Source organism: Gymnoscopelus braueri (genome assembly GCF_963280865.1).
Source record: "Gymnoscopelus braueri genome assembly, chromosome: 10".
Classification (NCBI taxonomy): Eukaryota; Metazoa; Chordata; class Actinopteri; order Myctophiformes; family Myctophidae; genus Gymnoscopelus; species Gymnoscopelus braueri.
The window spans coordinates 44,571,590-44,589,729 of NC_137611.1; the positions used below are offsets into that span (position 1 = coordinate 44,571,590).

At 40.7% G+C, this 18,140-nt stretch overlaps 1 protein-coding gene across 1 annotated transcript; it reads right to left on the minus strand.

Moving 5' to 3' along the window:
- Nucleotides 1-6,681: 6,681 nt before the first annotated feature.
- On the minus strand, nucleotides 6,682-7,836 carry LOC308093598 (beta-1,3-galactosyltransferase 2-like; the record flags this gene model as incomplete). The annotated part of the gene is made up of 1 exon (XM_080439930.1): nucleotides 6,682-7,836. The coding sequence occupies one exon, from the start codon at nucleotides 7,834-7,836 to the stop codon at nucleotides 6,682-6,684; it is 1,155 nt and encodes a 384-aa protein (XP_080296056.1).
- Nucleotides 7,837-18,140: the final 10,304 nt, after the last annotated feature.

Genomic DNA, 18,140 nt, shown 5'->3' on the forward strand with positions numbered 1-18,140 from the left:
AGAAAAAAAACATGTTTTCTATGTACACTGCCATGCAGTATTATCTCTGCCATGCAGGCCGACAGGCTTGCCAATCTACGACCCCCGATTTCGATACGTTGTGAGCTTGTAGATCGGCTATTTGAACTATTTTTAAAATGTTTTTCAAAATAGTAAAAAATGCCCACAAAGTTTAAAAGTTAGGGCATAAGGGGTAAGATAGGGCCCATAGTTCCTACGGATTCACAAAGATTATTTAATTTTAAAGAACAATACCATATCACTTTTTTACATACATTGAGCCCACACGTTGAGAACCACTGCAATAGGGGGTCCTTGGCATGGAGGTCCTTTAGGGAAACCCCTGATCTGGGGGAGGGTTTGCTGGGTATGCACGCTCTATGTCGGCGTCACCCAGCTTTTCTCAGGTCATCTGGGGATTCAAACTACAGCAGCGTCCTTCAGGTCAGGAGGCGGTCCTCCCTGACCTTCACTGCACCATGTGACTGCTTTGAACCTGCACCTGCAGAGATGTTGGTGTCCCACAGTCAGCACAGGAACAGATGGAACTCTGAGCCATAGGACTGACAGGGAAGGACATGCGCACATGCACACACGCGTGCACACAGCCACACATACACATTACACACATACACACCTACCTACACACATACATGCGTTGAGTAGGAACAATGTCAAAGAGAGAGAGATTAGCAAACCAGAGAGGATCATCATTAAAGAAAACCTTCCTTCACAATCATCACAGAGAGAGAGAGAGAGAGAGAGAGACAGACACACACACACACACACACACACACACACACACGCGCGCGCGCACACACACACACACACACACACACACACACACACACACACACACACACACACACACACACACACACACACACACACACACACACACACACACACACACACACACACACACACACACACACACACACACACACACACATACAGAGAGAGAGAGAGAGAGACAGAAAGAGAGCGTTGGACAGAAAGACAGGAGGGGAAATAATGTATTTTCTTTATTATTATTATATTTTTTTTTACCGGGATACACACAGACCTCATCCAGGCTTCTGCCTCTCCAACCTGGCAAAGTGCCTGGCCATGATGACCTGGCCTGACCTTCACCACACAGGGTTGCCAGAGACGGAGAGACACATTATAGGGAAGAAGTTTCAACACATTTCAAACACAAAAATACCAGATGCACAAACTACCTTTGTATTAATCTAAATATATTGGTGCAAATCTTGCTGGCTGAGGGTTGAGGGTCATTTTCCACCACAAAGAGGGCCTTGTGTACATTTAGTTTTGGGCCCCCAAAACCATGGTCCGGCACAGCACTGGCTGATTGCACAGATTACTCTGAATATGTGATGACATGCAGGGATTAAATGAGAGTCTAGTACCACTGCAGCCAGCTCACAGGACTGCTGTGACGTGTAAAATAAGATTTAGTTTTTGTAAAGCGATTGTTAAGTGAACAGGACAGTGCCCTCAAATCTGTATGAAAGCCCCAGATTTAGTTTAGTAACTTTTATCGACACAACAGGGGTTGTTTATACTGCAGATTTTGTAGCATGGGACGTGCTCCATGAGGATACAGAGGTCATGTATTTATTTATTTTTCTGGGGATTTAGCTACCAGAGGTGCAGTCTCTCTTATTTTGACTGCACTTTCGGCTAATCCGTATCCCGTTGCTTTGCATGATGTCAGTGTTTTGGGAGAAGTGTATAATACAATCCTTAGTGTTCATTTTCAGAGAGTGTACACTCTCTGAATTACAGATGTACTGTATGAATTTACACTTAGGATTTTTAGGATCTGTGAAGGTCTGTCGAGTATGAGTGAGACCTGAGCTAGTGCATTAGTCTGGAGAGAAAGAAAGACTGTATTATAATTTGTTTTGTTGTAGTATGTTCTCATCTTCTATTATTTTGTACCCATCAAAAACTCTTCTCACTTCTTCCCATACACAAAAAAATCTAAATGTGGATTTGATATTTCTTCTCACTATGCATGGAGCCAGGCCTAGGTGATAAACCTATTATACCACTGTTGTGCCTTACTCAAGAGCACATAGACAGAAGTTGTTAGTGTGCATTGGAAAGCATCAGTGATTTAATGTTCCTTTACCAGATTTCCAGACTTCTTTCCCTCATTTAGTCGTTATGCCAATTGCCAGTTTTTCTCTGTCTCTCCTAAAACCTTACAGCTGGTCATGTAGGGTGTAGATGAGCACATGACGTGGCCAGCTGCTTCTTCACCTTCATTGAGGAGTTTCACCAGGAGGTTGTGTACGCTTGTGGAGGAAGACTATTCCTCTCAGTTCCGACACCCAACATGCTGTAGGAGTCTCTACTGCAGTAACAGAGATCACCCTCTCTGCCTGGCTTTGCCAGTGGTGGAAAGTAACCAAGTATGTGAAAAATCAAGTACTGTGCACTTGTCTTGCGGGGTATTTTTCAGTTCTCAATACATTTACTTCTACTCCACTACATCTCAGAGGAAAATATTGTACTTTTATTCCACTACAATTATTTACAAACTTTAGTTAGTTACTTTGCAGAGTTTAATTATCATTACAAAACATACATTAATCACTTCAGCCCTATATACTTTGACTATTTGAAAATAGCCGATCAACAAGCTCACAAAAGAGGGGGTGGGATTAAGTGACTATGACATCAAAGTCAAGGGGCCAATCCCAGATCCCAGACCACAGAAAATCCACTGAATGGTCAAATTTCAGTTTTCTTGGGTAAAATTTAGGTCATAAAACCCCCCAAAAAACATAGAAAATAAAAAAAAGTGAAAATGAATGTCATGGAAGCTTTAACAGGATGTATAAACTAGAAAAAGTTCTCCTCGGAGCACAAGTCTCCGCCAGGTCAGGTAGGTTATTGTAGGTCAGCAATGTTCAGAATTTGCCAATCAGGATGGAATATAAAAAATCGGACGGAACCATCTTGATCACTTGACTATAGAGATAATGTGTACTGATTTGCATGATGTTTGGACAAAATTTGTAGGAGTAATATAAAAAAGAAAAATCGGCCTCCTGGTGGCGCTATAATAGGGCAATGTTAAAAGGGTGGCGTTTGTTCTTCATCGTAGTGCGAATGTACGTGCAAAAGTTCCACCACAATCGGACGCTGCGTTCATGATTTGCAACATTTTGTTCAAAACGGGCCACTCCTGCAAACTTTAGATGTCAATGTTAGCCAATCAGGATGGAATATGAAAAATCAAACAGATCCATCTGGATCACATGACTATAGAGATCATGTGTACCGATTTGCGTGAAATTTGGATAAAATCTGAAGGCTTAATCTAAAAATATGTGTTTTACATAAGTGGGCCTCCTGGTGGCGCTATAAAAGGCTAATGTGAAAAATGCAGGGCAGATGTTTTTCCTTGGCCTCTAGGGAGTATGCATGCAAAGTTTCACGCAGATCGGTGCAGTTACAGTTCAAAACGCAATTTGGCCCTTTATAGCGCCACCATGACGCTGACGCAACATGTACATTATCTATATTCATCTACATAGGCTATTTACAGCTTCACTTGATGTTGCTCCGGATATGATAAAATGCGTATCCAGCTAAACGTGTAACGTGTGTGTGTGTGTGCGTGTGCGTGTGTGTGTGTGTGTGTGTGTGTGTGTGTGTGTGTGTGTGTGTGTGTGTGTGTGTGTGTGTGTGTGTGTATGTGTGCACGTGCGTGCCTGTGCCTGTGTGTGTGTGTGTGTGTGTGTGTGTGTGTGCGTGTGTGTGTGTGTGTGTGTGTGTGTGTGTGTGTGTGTGTGTGTGTGTGTGTGTGTGTGTGTGTGTGTGTATGCGTGCATGCGTGTGTGTGTGTGTGCGTGCATGCGTGTGCGTGTGCGTGTGCGCTCGGCGTGGTTGCGTGTGTGTTTGTGGGTGAGCGAATATCTTATACAAATAATTGGTATAACCAGAAACTATGCAGTAAGCATATGTTGCCATTTTCTTTGAATAAACGGTTACATTACTCATATGCATAGAACATAACACAGCGAGCTATGGCTTGTGCTAAAATAAAAATGTAATGTCTGAATAACTGGCACAAACACATGGTTAATCTTTAGTTTCTTACATGGCTACCAGCTATTGCTTACTTACTTATCCCCATTACGCTGGCTGGCGCATATACTGTCTTTGGCCATCTTCTCTATGGTCCCCCAGCTCTGGTGGTGTTGCTGGAGCTCCTTCTCTATCGTCCTACGCCATGTCATTTTAGGTGTCCCATTTCTTTCAATTATTTACTTTTGATCCTATCAGTTTGTTGTCAAGAATAATGTCAAGCCCAAATAGGTAACCTCTTCAGATTACTATATTGTCAACGCTGACCTTGAAATCATTTGCATTTACATTACTAAGGGAATATTTGGACCCAAAAATAATGGATTCCGTCTTACCAAGGTGTAATGACAGTTTGTTATCAGAAAGCCAAGTACGGATTTTACTGAGAACTGAGAGCTTCAACAACAGTTTGTCCTCGCCCGAGACCAGGATTGCTGAGTCAACAGCAAAAAAGAACAACTTGCAGTTACAGGCTGCTTTCATTCACTGCTTTAATAACACTAGGTCAGCCAGTGATATTAAAGCCTCACAGGGTAACTTTTTTTAATGAATACCTTTTAATTTTGTCCAAACTGTATGGTTGAGTGTGTTAATACCACATAACTTAATTAGGGTGGTTGTATTTTGTCTCCCTGCTCTTCTAGTGAGACATTTAGATTGTGTCAAAGGTCATGTCTCACCTATAGACACAGGATTTGACACAAATTTTGACCTGATGGTTAAGATTCAATTTATACACCGAGCAAGCAGGCCAGGGGCCTGTTCCTCAAAAGGTGAATTAGAGCTAAAGCCTGGCTTTACCACCTATCCTGGCTTAATTTAGCCAGGATTAGAGCTGAATCGGTTCCACAAAAGCTGAATTATCTTGAAGATTAGTTTAGCCAGTTCACCCTGGCTAAGTTTAGCCTTATCCGATTCCACAAAAGAGAATTGAAGCAAGCCTACCTTAGTTACCATGGCAATTTAGCTGTGAAGTTAGCCTGGTCAGGAGCAGGCTAACAGCCAAGTTTACTTAATCCAGTGCCTTGTTCTTCAAGTTTTTACACAGTTAATTCAAAACATGTGTTTGTATATGGACTCATTTTAATGACCCTGCATTCAAATAAAATGAAATCAACACAATAAGATATAATCAATGTAATTATATTACTGAAATAGTGTGTGACCATGAATCATAATAATAATTGTTTCACAATGACTCATGTGATATGTCATTGTCACTCTGTTAACACTATAGTTCATATTGTTGTTAGATGTTTGATAATATATTACCAATTTTTTAAAATATTATAAAAAACACATACATATACATGTATATATATATATATATATATATATTTAAATATATATATAAATTATTAGTTACGGGTTTAAAGGAGCCTCTTTGTAAGTCAATAAGGAGCATATTTTAAATGATCAATTTCTAGTCAATGGACAAATTATTTTTCATTTCTTGTCCACCTTTGGAGTTACATCATGATGGCAAGGTAACTACACAACCCAAACCTCTACCAAAGTGGTCTTGCAAATGTGGGGTTATTGTGTGTCTCGTCCCGTCCCCCGCTCATCCCGTCGCGGTCACTCTGTGTGTGCTTGCAATACTTTGCCACGCTTTCTCCCTGGATTTATTAATAACGGCCGTGTTTCCTTTTCTGTTGATAACATGTTTCACTTCCTCATGCTTGCATGAGCTGCTGCTGTTCGGCCACAGAGAAAAACGCTGCTCGAGTTTTGTTCCCTGCTGCCATGATTGGTCAAGTTCAAGGAATCTGCGCTCGAGTTCATGGTCTTTTATAGAAATACGTCGCCGGCGAAACGCCGCCCATTCAGCCTGGCTTCATTATCCTGGCTGGACACAGCCTGGCTTGACATAGCCTAGCTCGACAAAGTCGCTCCTTTTCAGCCTGGCTTGGCGTTTGAGGAACGGAATAAACGAGGCTTTTCGGACCCGACTTTGTCAAGCCTGGATTTGGCTTAAGGCCAGGCTTATTTAATTCACCTTTCGAGGAACAGGCCCCTGCTCTATTAGCTCAATGTCAGCACTTGTAAATGAAACCGGTTCAAATCCAGCATAGAAGAGGAAAGTTACATATTGCTGCTTTAACTAAAGAACAACTATTGTGTATATGTGTAACAAACATGATCTTGCGTGTTGTAAAGCACCACAGACCAGGATTCTCTGTTGAGTTGATTTATTCTGATAATGTGACTGAAAATGAACAAAATAAATAAAATAATATGCACAGCAGAATAAACACAACCTACCGCTCTCATGGCAGAGATAGACTAGGAAGTACAATATGTTACATCTTTCCCTTACAGGCAGCCGCCCATTCTCTTAATTGTCTCTTAAAGTAGATCACAATACACATTTGATGTCTGGGCAAGTGCAAGCATGATTAACCATGTTACAGATGGTAAGCTTAGAAATGTATATCACACACCATATCCACTCCTGTAACTTAACAGCAAAAATCATAATTAAAAAAATTCTAATTGTAATAATTGCGTTAACAGCCCACAGTAGCCAACACATCATAACTGCGGTGATGCAGTTATTGTCCCCATGCCCTAGGTGTTGATACAGGCGCTGTTCTGCAGGTCGTGCCAGTACTTGAGCAGCTCACTGGGTTGAACCAAGTGGGACGTGATCAGGTTGCTGTACTTGCAGCTGGAGTAGGGCACTCGCCAGGCGTGGAACAGGGACTGGTTGGGCGGCCATGTGGTCTCGATCCGTAGCTCGGCCAGGCAGATCCCCACGTACACATCCTCCAAATGCAAGCGGCGAATGCTCAGAGAGGCTCGGTAGATTTTCGTTGCCAAGTCTCCGGAGAACACGTAACCCGTCCCGGAGCAGAAGGTGGGGTACTTCTCACCTGGGTAGTCCTCCGGGGACATGTACCACTTACTGTTTTTGTCTCGGAACGGTGCAGCGCCGCTAATGACATATCCTGTGAAGTAGTTCTTCTTGGGATTCAGTTCAGGTTTGAGCAGCTTGTGGATGAGGTAATCGGTGTTGACAAACATGTCAGTGTCAGTTTTCATTACATAGCTGGCCTGTGGATAATGCATGACCACCCAGTTCATCCCCATCAGTGTCTTTATAGTCAGGTTGTTGTAGGTATCCAAGAAGTCCTGCTGAAGGATATCGTGGTGCTTCTGGCTCTCGGACTCCAAGGTCTTCTGCTGTAGGCGCCCCAGCTCACCTTCTTTTGCCCCCAGCAGGAACAGCCGGATGATTCCTAGGCCTGGAGCGAGGCTCTCATTGCCCCACGTCCGCCGTATGGCGTCCCGTGCCTCTACTTGACTAGTCTCGGTGGTTATCAGCAACACCAGGAATGGTTGAGCTTTTCCCTCTGGACATTTGTTTACCTCGTTAATGATGTAGGGGTACGGCCCGGGTGACAGCATGCCACTTGGGCCACCCTCTTCACTTTGGCTGGTATTAGCTGCCAGAGAGTTCTCCAGACCTGCCTCCCCCTGAAGAGAGGATTCATATGCATCTTTCCAGAAACTGATGATATTATGCTGTTGCTGGTGACTTTGGTTTCCTGTTGACTTACTGATGGATTGTGGCCCGCTGCCTCCATAGCCCACGGGAAGCTCTCTCCACCACGGCGAACCCGTGAGGCCCGGCAACCAGTCCCGATGGACCAGAAAGACCATGACCCCCAGGAGCGAGAGGAGATACAGGAGTCCAGCGATGTGGCGTTTCCTCCACTGCATGGTGTCCAGCGGCTCAGTGGGACCTTTAATCCACTTGGACTGCAGTCACATTGGTCAGGGAAGTCGCAGGCAGCTTCTCAACCTCAAACCGTCAGAAAGAAGGAGTTGTTTTTGTAGGGGGGGGGGCATACTGACCACACCCCCAAGCGGAGGTGGATCTGTGGATTATGAGGTGGAATGCAACCATACAAGAATCGTACGCAAGGCATGCAGTGCTAGAATCACCAATGGAATTGCAACTACTTTGAAGACATTTGAAGAAGGTGCACAAAAACAGGTCGATCCAGATATACAGAAAGTGACCTAAGCTAATGCTAGAAGAAAACTACTCTTCTATGGCCATGCATGCAGTAATGTGCCAATGTTACAAACCTGCCTTCGGTAATGTCTGTTAGTGTTAACTCGCTATAGTCGCTATCATTGATGGGTGGCCAGTGTAGCCTAAAACATTTCTATACTTTGACAAGATTCACAGCGAGAGAGAAGAGTAGTCTACATTAGTCTACAATACAAGTGGGAGGGAGAACATTATTGTAACTGGAAAGAGAGAGAGAGAGAATGAGACCTATACAACACATTAACATTACTGCAAACTATAGCGAGAGAGAGGGGGAGAGCGAGAAAGAGAGAGAGAGAACGAGAGACCAATTACGTCAACATCGCTCTAATCATAAAGTGAGAGGAGAAGGAGGGGGGGCAGGGAGGGACTGAGGGAGGGGGGTGAAATTAATAATAAATGAGTTTCATCTGTAGTTCATGTAGGGCTACAAGGCATTTTATGACATCTGTTAAATCCATTAAGACATGAGGCCGCTTCTAATGTCTTCTAAATCCTAACAGTTTTCTGAAAACTATATCAGTGGTGCGCAAACTTTTTTCATGTCAAGGACCCCCAAAATGATGTATTTGGCCACCAACCCCAATCTCAAAATATTTTTGTTCCAGCGTCCCCCAGAAGCAAAGATTTGAGTAAAATAAAATCGCAAAAATATGCTACAAGGAAAAGTCCAAAAGTATTGGCAATAAACTTTACTCCCACCCAAAAAGATTGATTGCAGCTGTTGGTTGCTCAGATGGACCATCTGAGATGGTCATGGTGACTGCTCAGGGGGAGCAGTTTACTGTAGGTGTTAGTGTCTTGCTCAGTAATACTTTACAGACACATAGACCGGGACCGGGAGGCAAACCGGTGACCTTCTGATCACCAGACGGCTACCCACTACTACCCACTAAGCTATGGCTGCCCCAAGAAAAAGCATATTGTTGCTGTCGGGCACAAACCTCTTACTGTATCTCCATATTGTAACTTTTTGTGTTTTTTTGTAAATTAACGCCCTATTGATCATAGCGTCACACAAAAGCATCACAAGTAGATTGACTAATTATTATCAATATCATCATCACCACCATCATTATGGAGTAACCCTGCCTCCACCACATGTTTTCCAGTGGTGGAAAGTACTACTAAGCTAATTTCCTCAAGTATTTTGAGGTTGTTGAATGAAAGAATGAAAGAAGAATGAAAATACTCAAGTAAAGTAAAAAAAAACAATCATAAAAAACAACAACCTCAAAATACTAGAGGAAATGTGCTTAGTACTTTCCACTGCTGGAAAACATGTGGTGGAGCCTGGCTCTTTAGCCGACTGGTAACGTATGTACCTACGGATCCAAGGGTCCCGTGTTCGCCTCCCGGTGGTGCTATATTGGTGGCAGGGGTGTAAATATGCACAGTCCTCTGCGTTACCGACCTAAATGCTGTGCGGTCGACAGCGTGTTACCTAACTGGTTGCGGAGGTCCCCCCAGTCAGTCGAGCCTAGCTCCTGACTGGCCATCGTGGACACGCTTCCAGGTGTGACCTAAGTGTCTTAAGTGTAATTTAACCCCTTGTTAGAGCCAAACTCTATCAGTTTGGTGTCAAGAATAATGTCAAGCCCAAATAGGTAACCTCTTCTTTGCTTGAGATTACTATATTGTCAACTCTGACCTTTGAAATCATTTGCATTTACATTACTAACAGGGGTCATGACCATGCCAGCTTGTGATGGATATTTTCATAAATATTTTATTTTTGCCACAGACATACAAAATAAGTGATCAATTTGATCAGAAATACACAATGAACTCCTAGTATACCATAGTGTCTATGCCAATGTGCTACACATTTTACAATTATAGTATTTCTGCATTAACCACTGAGCCACAAAGAAATATATCGGTTTTTTTTTAATGCCAATCTACAAGCTCACAACACATTACACCATGACATGTTGAGACCTTGTAGATCTGGTATTTTGCTATTTTCAAAACATTTAGAAACATGCCCAACATCGGGATGCCAGGTGTTAAAGAGGTTACCTATTCTGAAGAAAACCTTAAGACTGCCAGGTGAATAAGACAGGCATTAAATGTGGCACGGTCAAAGTCTATTCTGTATGCAAGATTTCAATAATTGGGTCATATCGGTACAGTTAGTGCTTCCATCATGATAGGATTTAAAGTTCATTTAGACACTTCAGCTCAGAAATAACCAGACCGTTAATGAACCATTTACCATTTATTACCATTACCATATTAACCATTATCCATTAATGCAATGATATTGCATTCAAGTTTGGCAGTGTGACTCTGCTCATGTGATATTAAAAGATTTCCTGTGCAAACATGTCACAGATCTTCAATCACAAACCCCCCAGAGCAGAGCATAAATACAGTTTTACATAACATTGAACCTTCAATGCATAATTAAGCTACCACATCATAGTACAATCCATAGAACACAGTACAATACACAGAATCATAGAACCACAGTACACACACAGAATCAACCTATAACAATATCAACTAAATGCCACAGGGAGGAGGCCGGGGAGGTGGAGGGAATTTGAAAACAAACAGCTGTACACCCAGCTTAGACAGCGAAGCACGTAGACTGAACAGAGAACAGAGGCTGCAAAGGAGGAGTTCACCCAAAAAATTACTTATTTTATATCAATTGCACGCCCCATGAAGCCTTGAATTCATGGATTTATTTTAGTTTTTGTCGCATTCCTAAGCCAACAATTTGATGACCGTGTGTATTTCCGGTAGGAGACACAAATAATCTACTTTGTGTCTCCTACCGGATACATTAGTCGGTAGGAGACAGGAATCAAATTATTAGATTAGGAATGCAACAAAAACAAAAACAAATCCATGAATTCAAGGCTTCATGGGGTGTGCAATTGATAGAAAATAAGTCATTTTTTGGGTGAACTACTCCTTTAAATGAACCGCCAGAGTTGCACCGTGGGTATGAGGCCGTGAGTAAGTTAGCTTGTAGCGAATGAGAATGACAAGAGGTTGAACGTACTGACTTAAAGGAGTACAACAGTATAACTTGTTAGCGAATGGGGGGGGGGGGGGGGGGGGGGTCCGGGGAGTGTGAATGAAGTATATAAACTGAACAACATGAACTATCGTTACACTGAATGTATGCAGTGTCACAACTACTTTCATGGAAGGGCTCCTAACTTTGATCAGAGGTGAGCAACTAAGCCGGAGGTCTGATTGTGAGTGTGGACCCCAGGCTGTGGATCAAGGGTTTCCACAGATTATGATAGTGGAGTGTGATTATAGTTATACTGTTCTTTTTGGACACTTGGAAACACTTGCTGAAAACCTTTTTCAACAAGCCTTACTTGTTGAAAAAGAAACTTGAAAAAGTTTCTGCCCTCCTTTGCTTTTGTAGCAAATAAATCTGTCTGAACAGATCTGTTTTTGATCTTTAATGCTAAAAATATAAATGGACCACGGACATAGACAAGTCTTGCCAAGGACACATTTGTCCGTGTACGGACATGTTGATGACACCTGATTACTAAGGAATGTTTGGACCCAAAATAATGGATTCTGTCTTACCAAGGTGTGATGACAGTTTGTTATCAGAAAGCCAAGTACGGATTTTACTGGGTTCAAATCTGAGAGCTTCCACAACTTGCATTTTGTCAACGCCCGAGATCAGGATTGCTGAGTCAATAGATAGATAATAGATTCATACTATGTCTGAACCGAGTTGATCTTGGTACATAAAACTACTGTACATAAACAGATCAACCATCTTTAAACACATTTGCAGCAATTTGTGTATACTATTTTAAATAAATGATATCTCTTTTTAATTGCTGCTATTCTTCCCACACGTTTTTTGCAAGACTGCAAAATCTTGAAATACTGCTGCTATTTGTTTTGAAAGTTATTCTTGCTTACATGATATGATATGATATGATATGATATGATATGATATGATATGATATGATATGATATCATTTATTTATTTGATGTGGACATCACAAATACATTGGACGAACCAGATGTTTTGTTTACAGTGTATAAGTGCTAATTTTCAACACCTGTCCACAGGAAGCTCCTCTAATGTACAATAGCACCAATCTAAAACCCAATCAGGTACAAGACAAGTATATACTAATAATTAACATTATCAAAATAAAACCCAACATTACTCGTGAAAACAAAAAAAGACATAATCATTCAGATAACCAATCAGTAACTATACATGTGAGCACAGTTGATTTGATTTCAACCATAATTTGAGTCCTCAGTTAAACACATTACCATCCGTCTCTAGTTTTAGAACCGTAGGCAAAGAGTACTGCTAAAAACTGTAACAAATGCACAATTACAATCATAAGCTAGTTTTTCTAAGTTCCAATGTGACTCAGCTATGTTTACACGTGTATTTACTCCCTTTCACTTGTATTGTACATACTTTTCTTAGTTCTGACTGTTTATTTCACATTTGCTTTGGCAATGTAAACATATGTTTTCTCATGCCGATAAAGCCCCTTTGAATTGAAATAAATGTAATAACAAGAGAGAACAATGAGGTAAAAGAAGATAACGCAACACACGAGGCAGAGGTCAAACAATCTACGTCCCTGCCCGCCCGTCCTGGCTGGCGGAGATGACCACAACACATTCCATTCCACAGTGGTGGAAAGTAACTTCAGTATATTTACTCATGTACTGTAAGTACTATTTTGAGATACTTTGAGTATTTCCATTTCTTGATACTGTACTTTATACTTCTACTCCACTATAAGTCTCAGGCAAATGTTGTGTTGTGAGCTTGTTGTAGATTACTAAAAGAGGGCTTAATGATGAATACTTAGTGACCTACATCTAAAATATGAGTACTTCCTGCACCACTGCCATTCCATGCTATAATATTGTATAAACTTTATTTCAGACACCATGGGTCCATATAAAAACAGCTACAAAACAGACAACAACAACATAGTGATGGGCAGGAAAAGTTACAGCATTAGCACCCTCTAGTGGCTCAATGTGAGAAGCCTGACTCCTCAAGTATTACTAGAAAGGTGCACTCAGAGAATAGAAGGCATGCCCTAATAATAAAAGTATTTAGAAAAAATAAATATAGATATTTATTTATTTTGTATTTATGTCCTGAAATTGTCAAGATGTGCTTCAATCTTAATAACCATTTTAATGAATTCCTTGGGTCAAAATTGTGTGAAATTACTTTCTGTTAATCTGTTATTTCCTTCAAAAGTTATGCTATATTCTGTGTTTTCCATTTTCGGGTTTGGGAATGAATCCCATGGTACTTTAATCCAGCCTGGTACCTGGCAAAATGTTAAAATACAGTACTCACTTAAATGATTTAAAAATAGTAGGTGGTGAAATGTGCGTGGAGTGGACTCCTCTTTCCATTTAGACTGTAATTTAGGAGTTTTTAGTTATGTTGTCACATTCTATAACTGGTTCACTAGTAAAGACCCCGCCTTCAAACAATACATAGTTTTGAAGTTGTTTAATTATTAAGAAATTAATAGAAAAGGAGAACCTGAATGGATAAATAGATCTTTATTAATATCAGGGAAAATTCAGTTGCCTTAGAACACAATATAATGTACTGAAACAAAAATAAAAAAGGGTAGCAGCAACAAGATAACTTGAAAAAGAAAAAAAGTAGAATGATGCTCCAAGATGGAAGGCTGAGGAAGCAATATCAACACAATATCACACATTATTGTGCAGCAACTACTTCTACACACAGCTGACCAGAAGACTGTATCTGAGTCAGAATACACCCCTTACAGTGGTATAGTCCAGGCTGACTCATTAGCTCAGCTGAGCATAAAATGGTGCCACTTGCCTGTTGATTAGAGTGTGTGTGGAGGGAGAAGAGTTATAGTTATGTTCTTGTCCTTGTATGTGCTATGGTGAATAAGCACACATTTGGGTTAACCCTACTCAAGGGCCTCTGCACTGCTTCCAGCCGCAAGTCGGGCATTCTCACAATCTTGACCTGGGTGCTGTAAACCACCTCTTTTCTGGAATAAAATGATATCCTCCTATGATTCGACAAAGCTCTGTGACAGTGGTGAGGCCAAAATCATGGTGAGGACAAAATCTCTTTTGCCCGGTTCTCCTCAGTGGCTGGAGCAATTGATCAGATTTTGCACACAGCCATTGACCATTACCATGTGCACGGAACAGCGAAGCCAAATGTCAGCTGTTTATTAGCGTTTTTGTGTTTGCTGCCTCCCAGGTTGTCAAATGTCAGCTGTTTATTAGCGTTTTTGTGTTCGCTGGCTCCCGGGTTGCCAAATCATGTGCATGAGGTTGACCGGAGTCCCTCAGGAATCTATATCAGTGTATGTTATTGTGGGGAAGGCTTTTGCTGAAAACAGCCGATCGACAAGCTCACAACGCGTCGCACTGTGACGCGTTGTGAGCTTTTCTTTTTTAGATATTTTTGGGGGCTTTTTCTGCCTTTATTGATAGGATAGTAGGCTGGCAGGAAATGGGGAGAGAGATGGGGGATGAAATACAGCAAAGGTCGCTGGGATCGGGAGTGGAACCTGCGACACACTGTCAAGCTGGATTACCAGCATATGTAGTATGCGCCTGGACCGCTAGGCCAGCGGATGCCCGTCAATCTATTTATTTTATTTCATTGACTAGCCTTAATAACTTTTTGGAAAATTGACAAGCCTTAATAATCCCCTCATGAGGACTGATAATGATGCATATTTAAAAAAATATTGCTGGAAGGGTCATATTAACAGGAAACTGACTGTCCTCAATCTACCAGCAAGACAGTGCAAAGTAGATCAGGGGTTCACAAATATTTATATGAGAAGGACCCCCAAGTTAGCCTGGTAAACCCTCCCTCCAGAAATCTCATTTGTATTTTATCACTCCTGAAATAAAATACAAATGAGATTTCTGGAGGGAGGGTTTACCAGGCTACCCCCAAGTACCCATAGGTCCTGGCTCTGACCACCCATTGTCAAATAGTTCAAACAAATATACATACAAATAGCTCTCAAACTTTTGACACTGAGAACCACCAAAATATAGCACCATCATTATAACTGAGTGATGATTCCTTAAAGGACAACTTTTTTTTTTTACAACCAAGGTTTATGTTTTAGATTGTAATTAAAGTAAATAAAAGATGAGTGTTAAAATATTTAAATTTACTGCTTTCTATAGTTTTAGCAATTTTCGCGATCTTTTTTACAGTGGGCGGGGGCATTCTGTCCGGTGGCTAAATATGTATTTTTTTACACAATAACCCTGTGATTTCTTTATTATTATTTTCAGTAGCTCTTCTAGCCCCCAATAACTCACATCTGGCCATCAAAGACCACTCTACCTTTTTTATTGTGTAAAAAATACATATTTAGCCACCGGACAGAATGCCCCCGCCCAATGTAAAAAATATCGCGAAAATTGCTAAAACTACAAAAGCAGTACATTAAAAAAAAATAACACTCATCTTTTATTTACTTTAATTACAAGCTAAAATATAAACCTTGGTTGTAAAAAAACAAAGTTGTCCTTTAACGTCGGCCATACTAGCCCATGACATTTTGTATTTTAAAACTGCCAGACACCAGAGGCATATACACCAACATGCCAAACTGTCATGACCCCTGTTGTAATAATTCAATAATTCAATCCGCACCAAACTTCGCACAACCACTGTTCAGGGGTCGACGGGCCCTCGGGGGGCCAAAGGCGCAAGGTTGGTGAGAATTAGAGTTTGGTGCGGATCTGAGCAACGGTGGCGGGGCCCCTGGGTTAGCAACATGTGGCCTTTTTCAAGCCAAAAGCAGGGAGATGCACAGTTCGGTTTATAGAACAAGGCTATTCCACTAAAGCACTTGATACAGCTCCTGTTTGTTTGTTTATTTGTTTGTTTGTTTGTTTGTTTATTTGGATCCCCATTAGCTACTACCTTAGCAGCAGCTATTCTTCCTGGGGTCCACACAGAAATAAATTACATTACATTACATTACATTACATTACATTACATTACATAAACATTTTACTTCACAGTATCAAAAAATAATGTACACTTAAAATACAACCAAAATGGAAAATATTAATCAATCTTGATTATATGGTGTCGTAGCCTTAATTATAAATGTAACATCTTAATGATACCTCAAAAACCAAATTCAAACACATTCTGTTCACACTGTTAAAGCCAGTTCTCTATAGATAGGAATTCCCTTCTAAATAGGAAGCCCAAAACAGCCTATTGTTTTTTTGTTGATTGTTGTTGTCCCATGCTGTCACTCTTTCTCCAGCTGTAAACAAGAAGGAGACATGTTTCAGAGATTATTAAAAGGCGAAAGGGCCTTTCTGTGTGGAGTTTGCATGTTCTCCCCGTGTCCCGGTCTCTATACTGCCTCCCCCTGGTCAGCCGGGGAGCCTGATGGAGGGAAAAGTCTGTCTCATATGTTTTAAGAAGACAGTTTTTCAGTGGGAGATTCTCAAGGTCCTTATACACCGGGAGTGATATGAATAAACAATGTGATTAATCAAACGATTAATTTGCTGATAAAATATGTTTGAAGTTTTTTAACAGAGCCCAAAATCTGTTTCAAATTCAAGAGCCCAATTTATAATGAAACTATCCCAAAATGTGTTGTGCGATATACATATCTTTTTTTATTCGATACAATACCGATTTTGTGCCAATTTTCTCAAAACTGATACCGATACCATACTGCTAATCATTACTTAAATGGGTATGTGTGAAAAAAACCGGCAATTAATACATTTATAAATGCAAAAAAAAAAAAAAAAAAAAAATGTTTAAAATGCTATTAAATAATAAAATGTGAAAACAAAAAAAACTTATTAACATAATCTCAATTAAAAAACTATTAAAAAAAAATCCAAAATAAAACTTCCTTTGCACATTTGCACTTACTTAAAGATAAAGATCCTAATTTGGTCACTACTTTTTTTTTTACACAGTTTTCTACGCCTGACAGCAATGTTGCAACAATAAAGTGCCACACAGCAGCAACAGCAGCAATTATCCATCTGTTAATTATGTATCTGTTCAGGTGTTCTTGATGTCCATATCACTTGTTAAAACCACACACACACACACACACACACACACACACACACACACACACACACACACACACACACACACACACACACACACACACACACACACACACACACCTCCTTCCAGGGATTTTGTATTATACTGATCAACCACCTCCATAAAACTAATTCAAATAGGCTGCTAGTCATCATCTTCTTTTAGCTCACTGATCTGGTTCATTGGGAATAATCTGAAATCATTAAGGATTCCCCATTATAAAAAGGAAGCTGAATTCTAATAAAAAATAAAAATAAAGACTTTAATAAAGACATCTTCTCTTTAATACCAAACGTACCAAGTGTCACTTGGTCACTCCCCATCTCTCTCTCCATTTCCTGTCAGCCAACTGTCCTGTCAAATAAAGGCATAAAAAAAAGAATCCCTTCTTCTGACTGACTTGAATGAGTCCTTGGGGGATCCTCATTGCTCTCCCACATGGGAGACAAGTTCTAGTCTCGGGTAGGACATAAAAGTTACGGATTACAACTTTAATCAAAATAATTCAAAAAGAGAAAGCGTCATAGCTTGTCTCACTGAAGCCATTTTCGAACGTTTGTGTGAGACGACACTGATCAATCCTTGTCTTATAAATCGAAGATACTTCAACATTCCTCTTAGCACCTTACGTCTTTTTGAATATGTTCTGCCCCCTTCTGTCAACCTATACTCTCACTAGTGTAGCATTATACGTTTCATCGCAGACTTATTTCCACAGTCTTTACTCAACCCTCCCAAAATCCACAAATCTCTCCCACCCACTTGTATTCCACTGTAAACTGTTTACATGCAATGCAAGTAGTTGTCATGGCGACTGGCCAGGCGCAGGGGGCAGGCTGCAGGTGTTTGTGTTTGAGG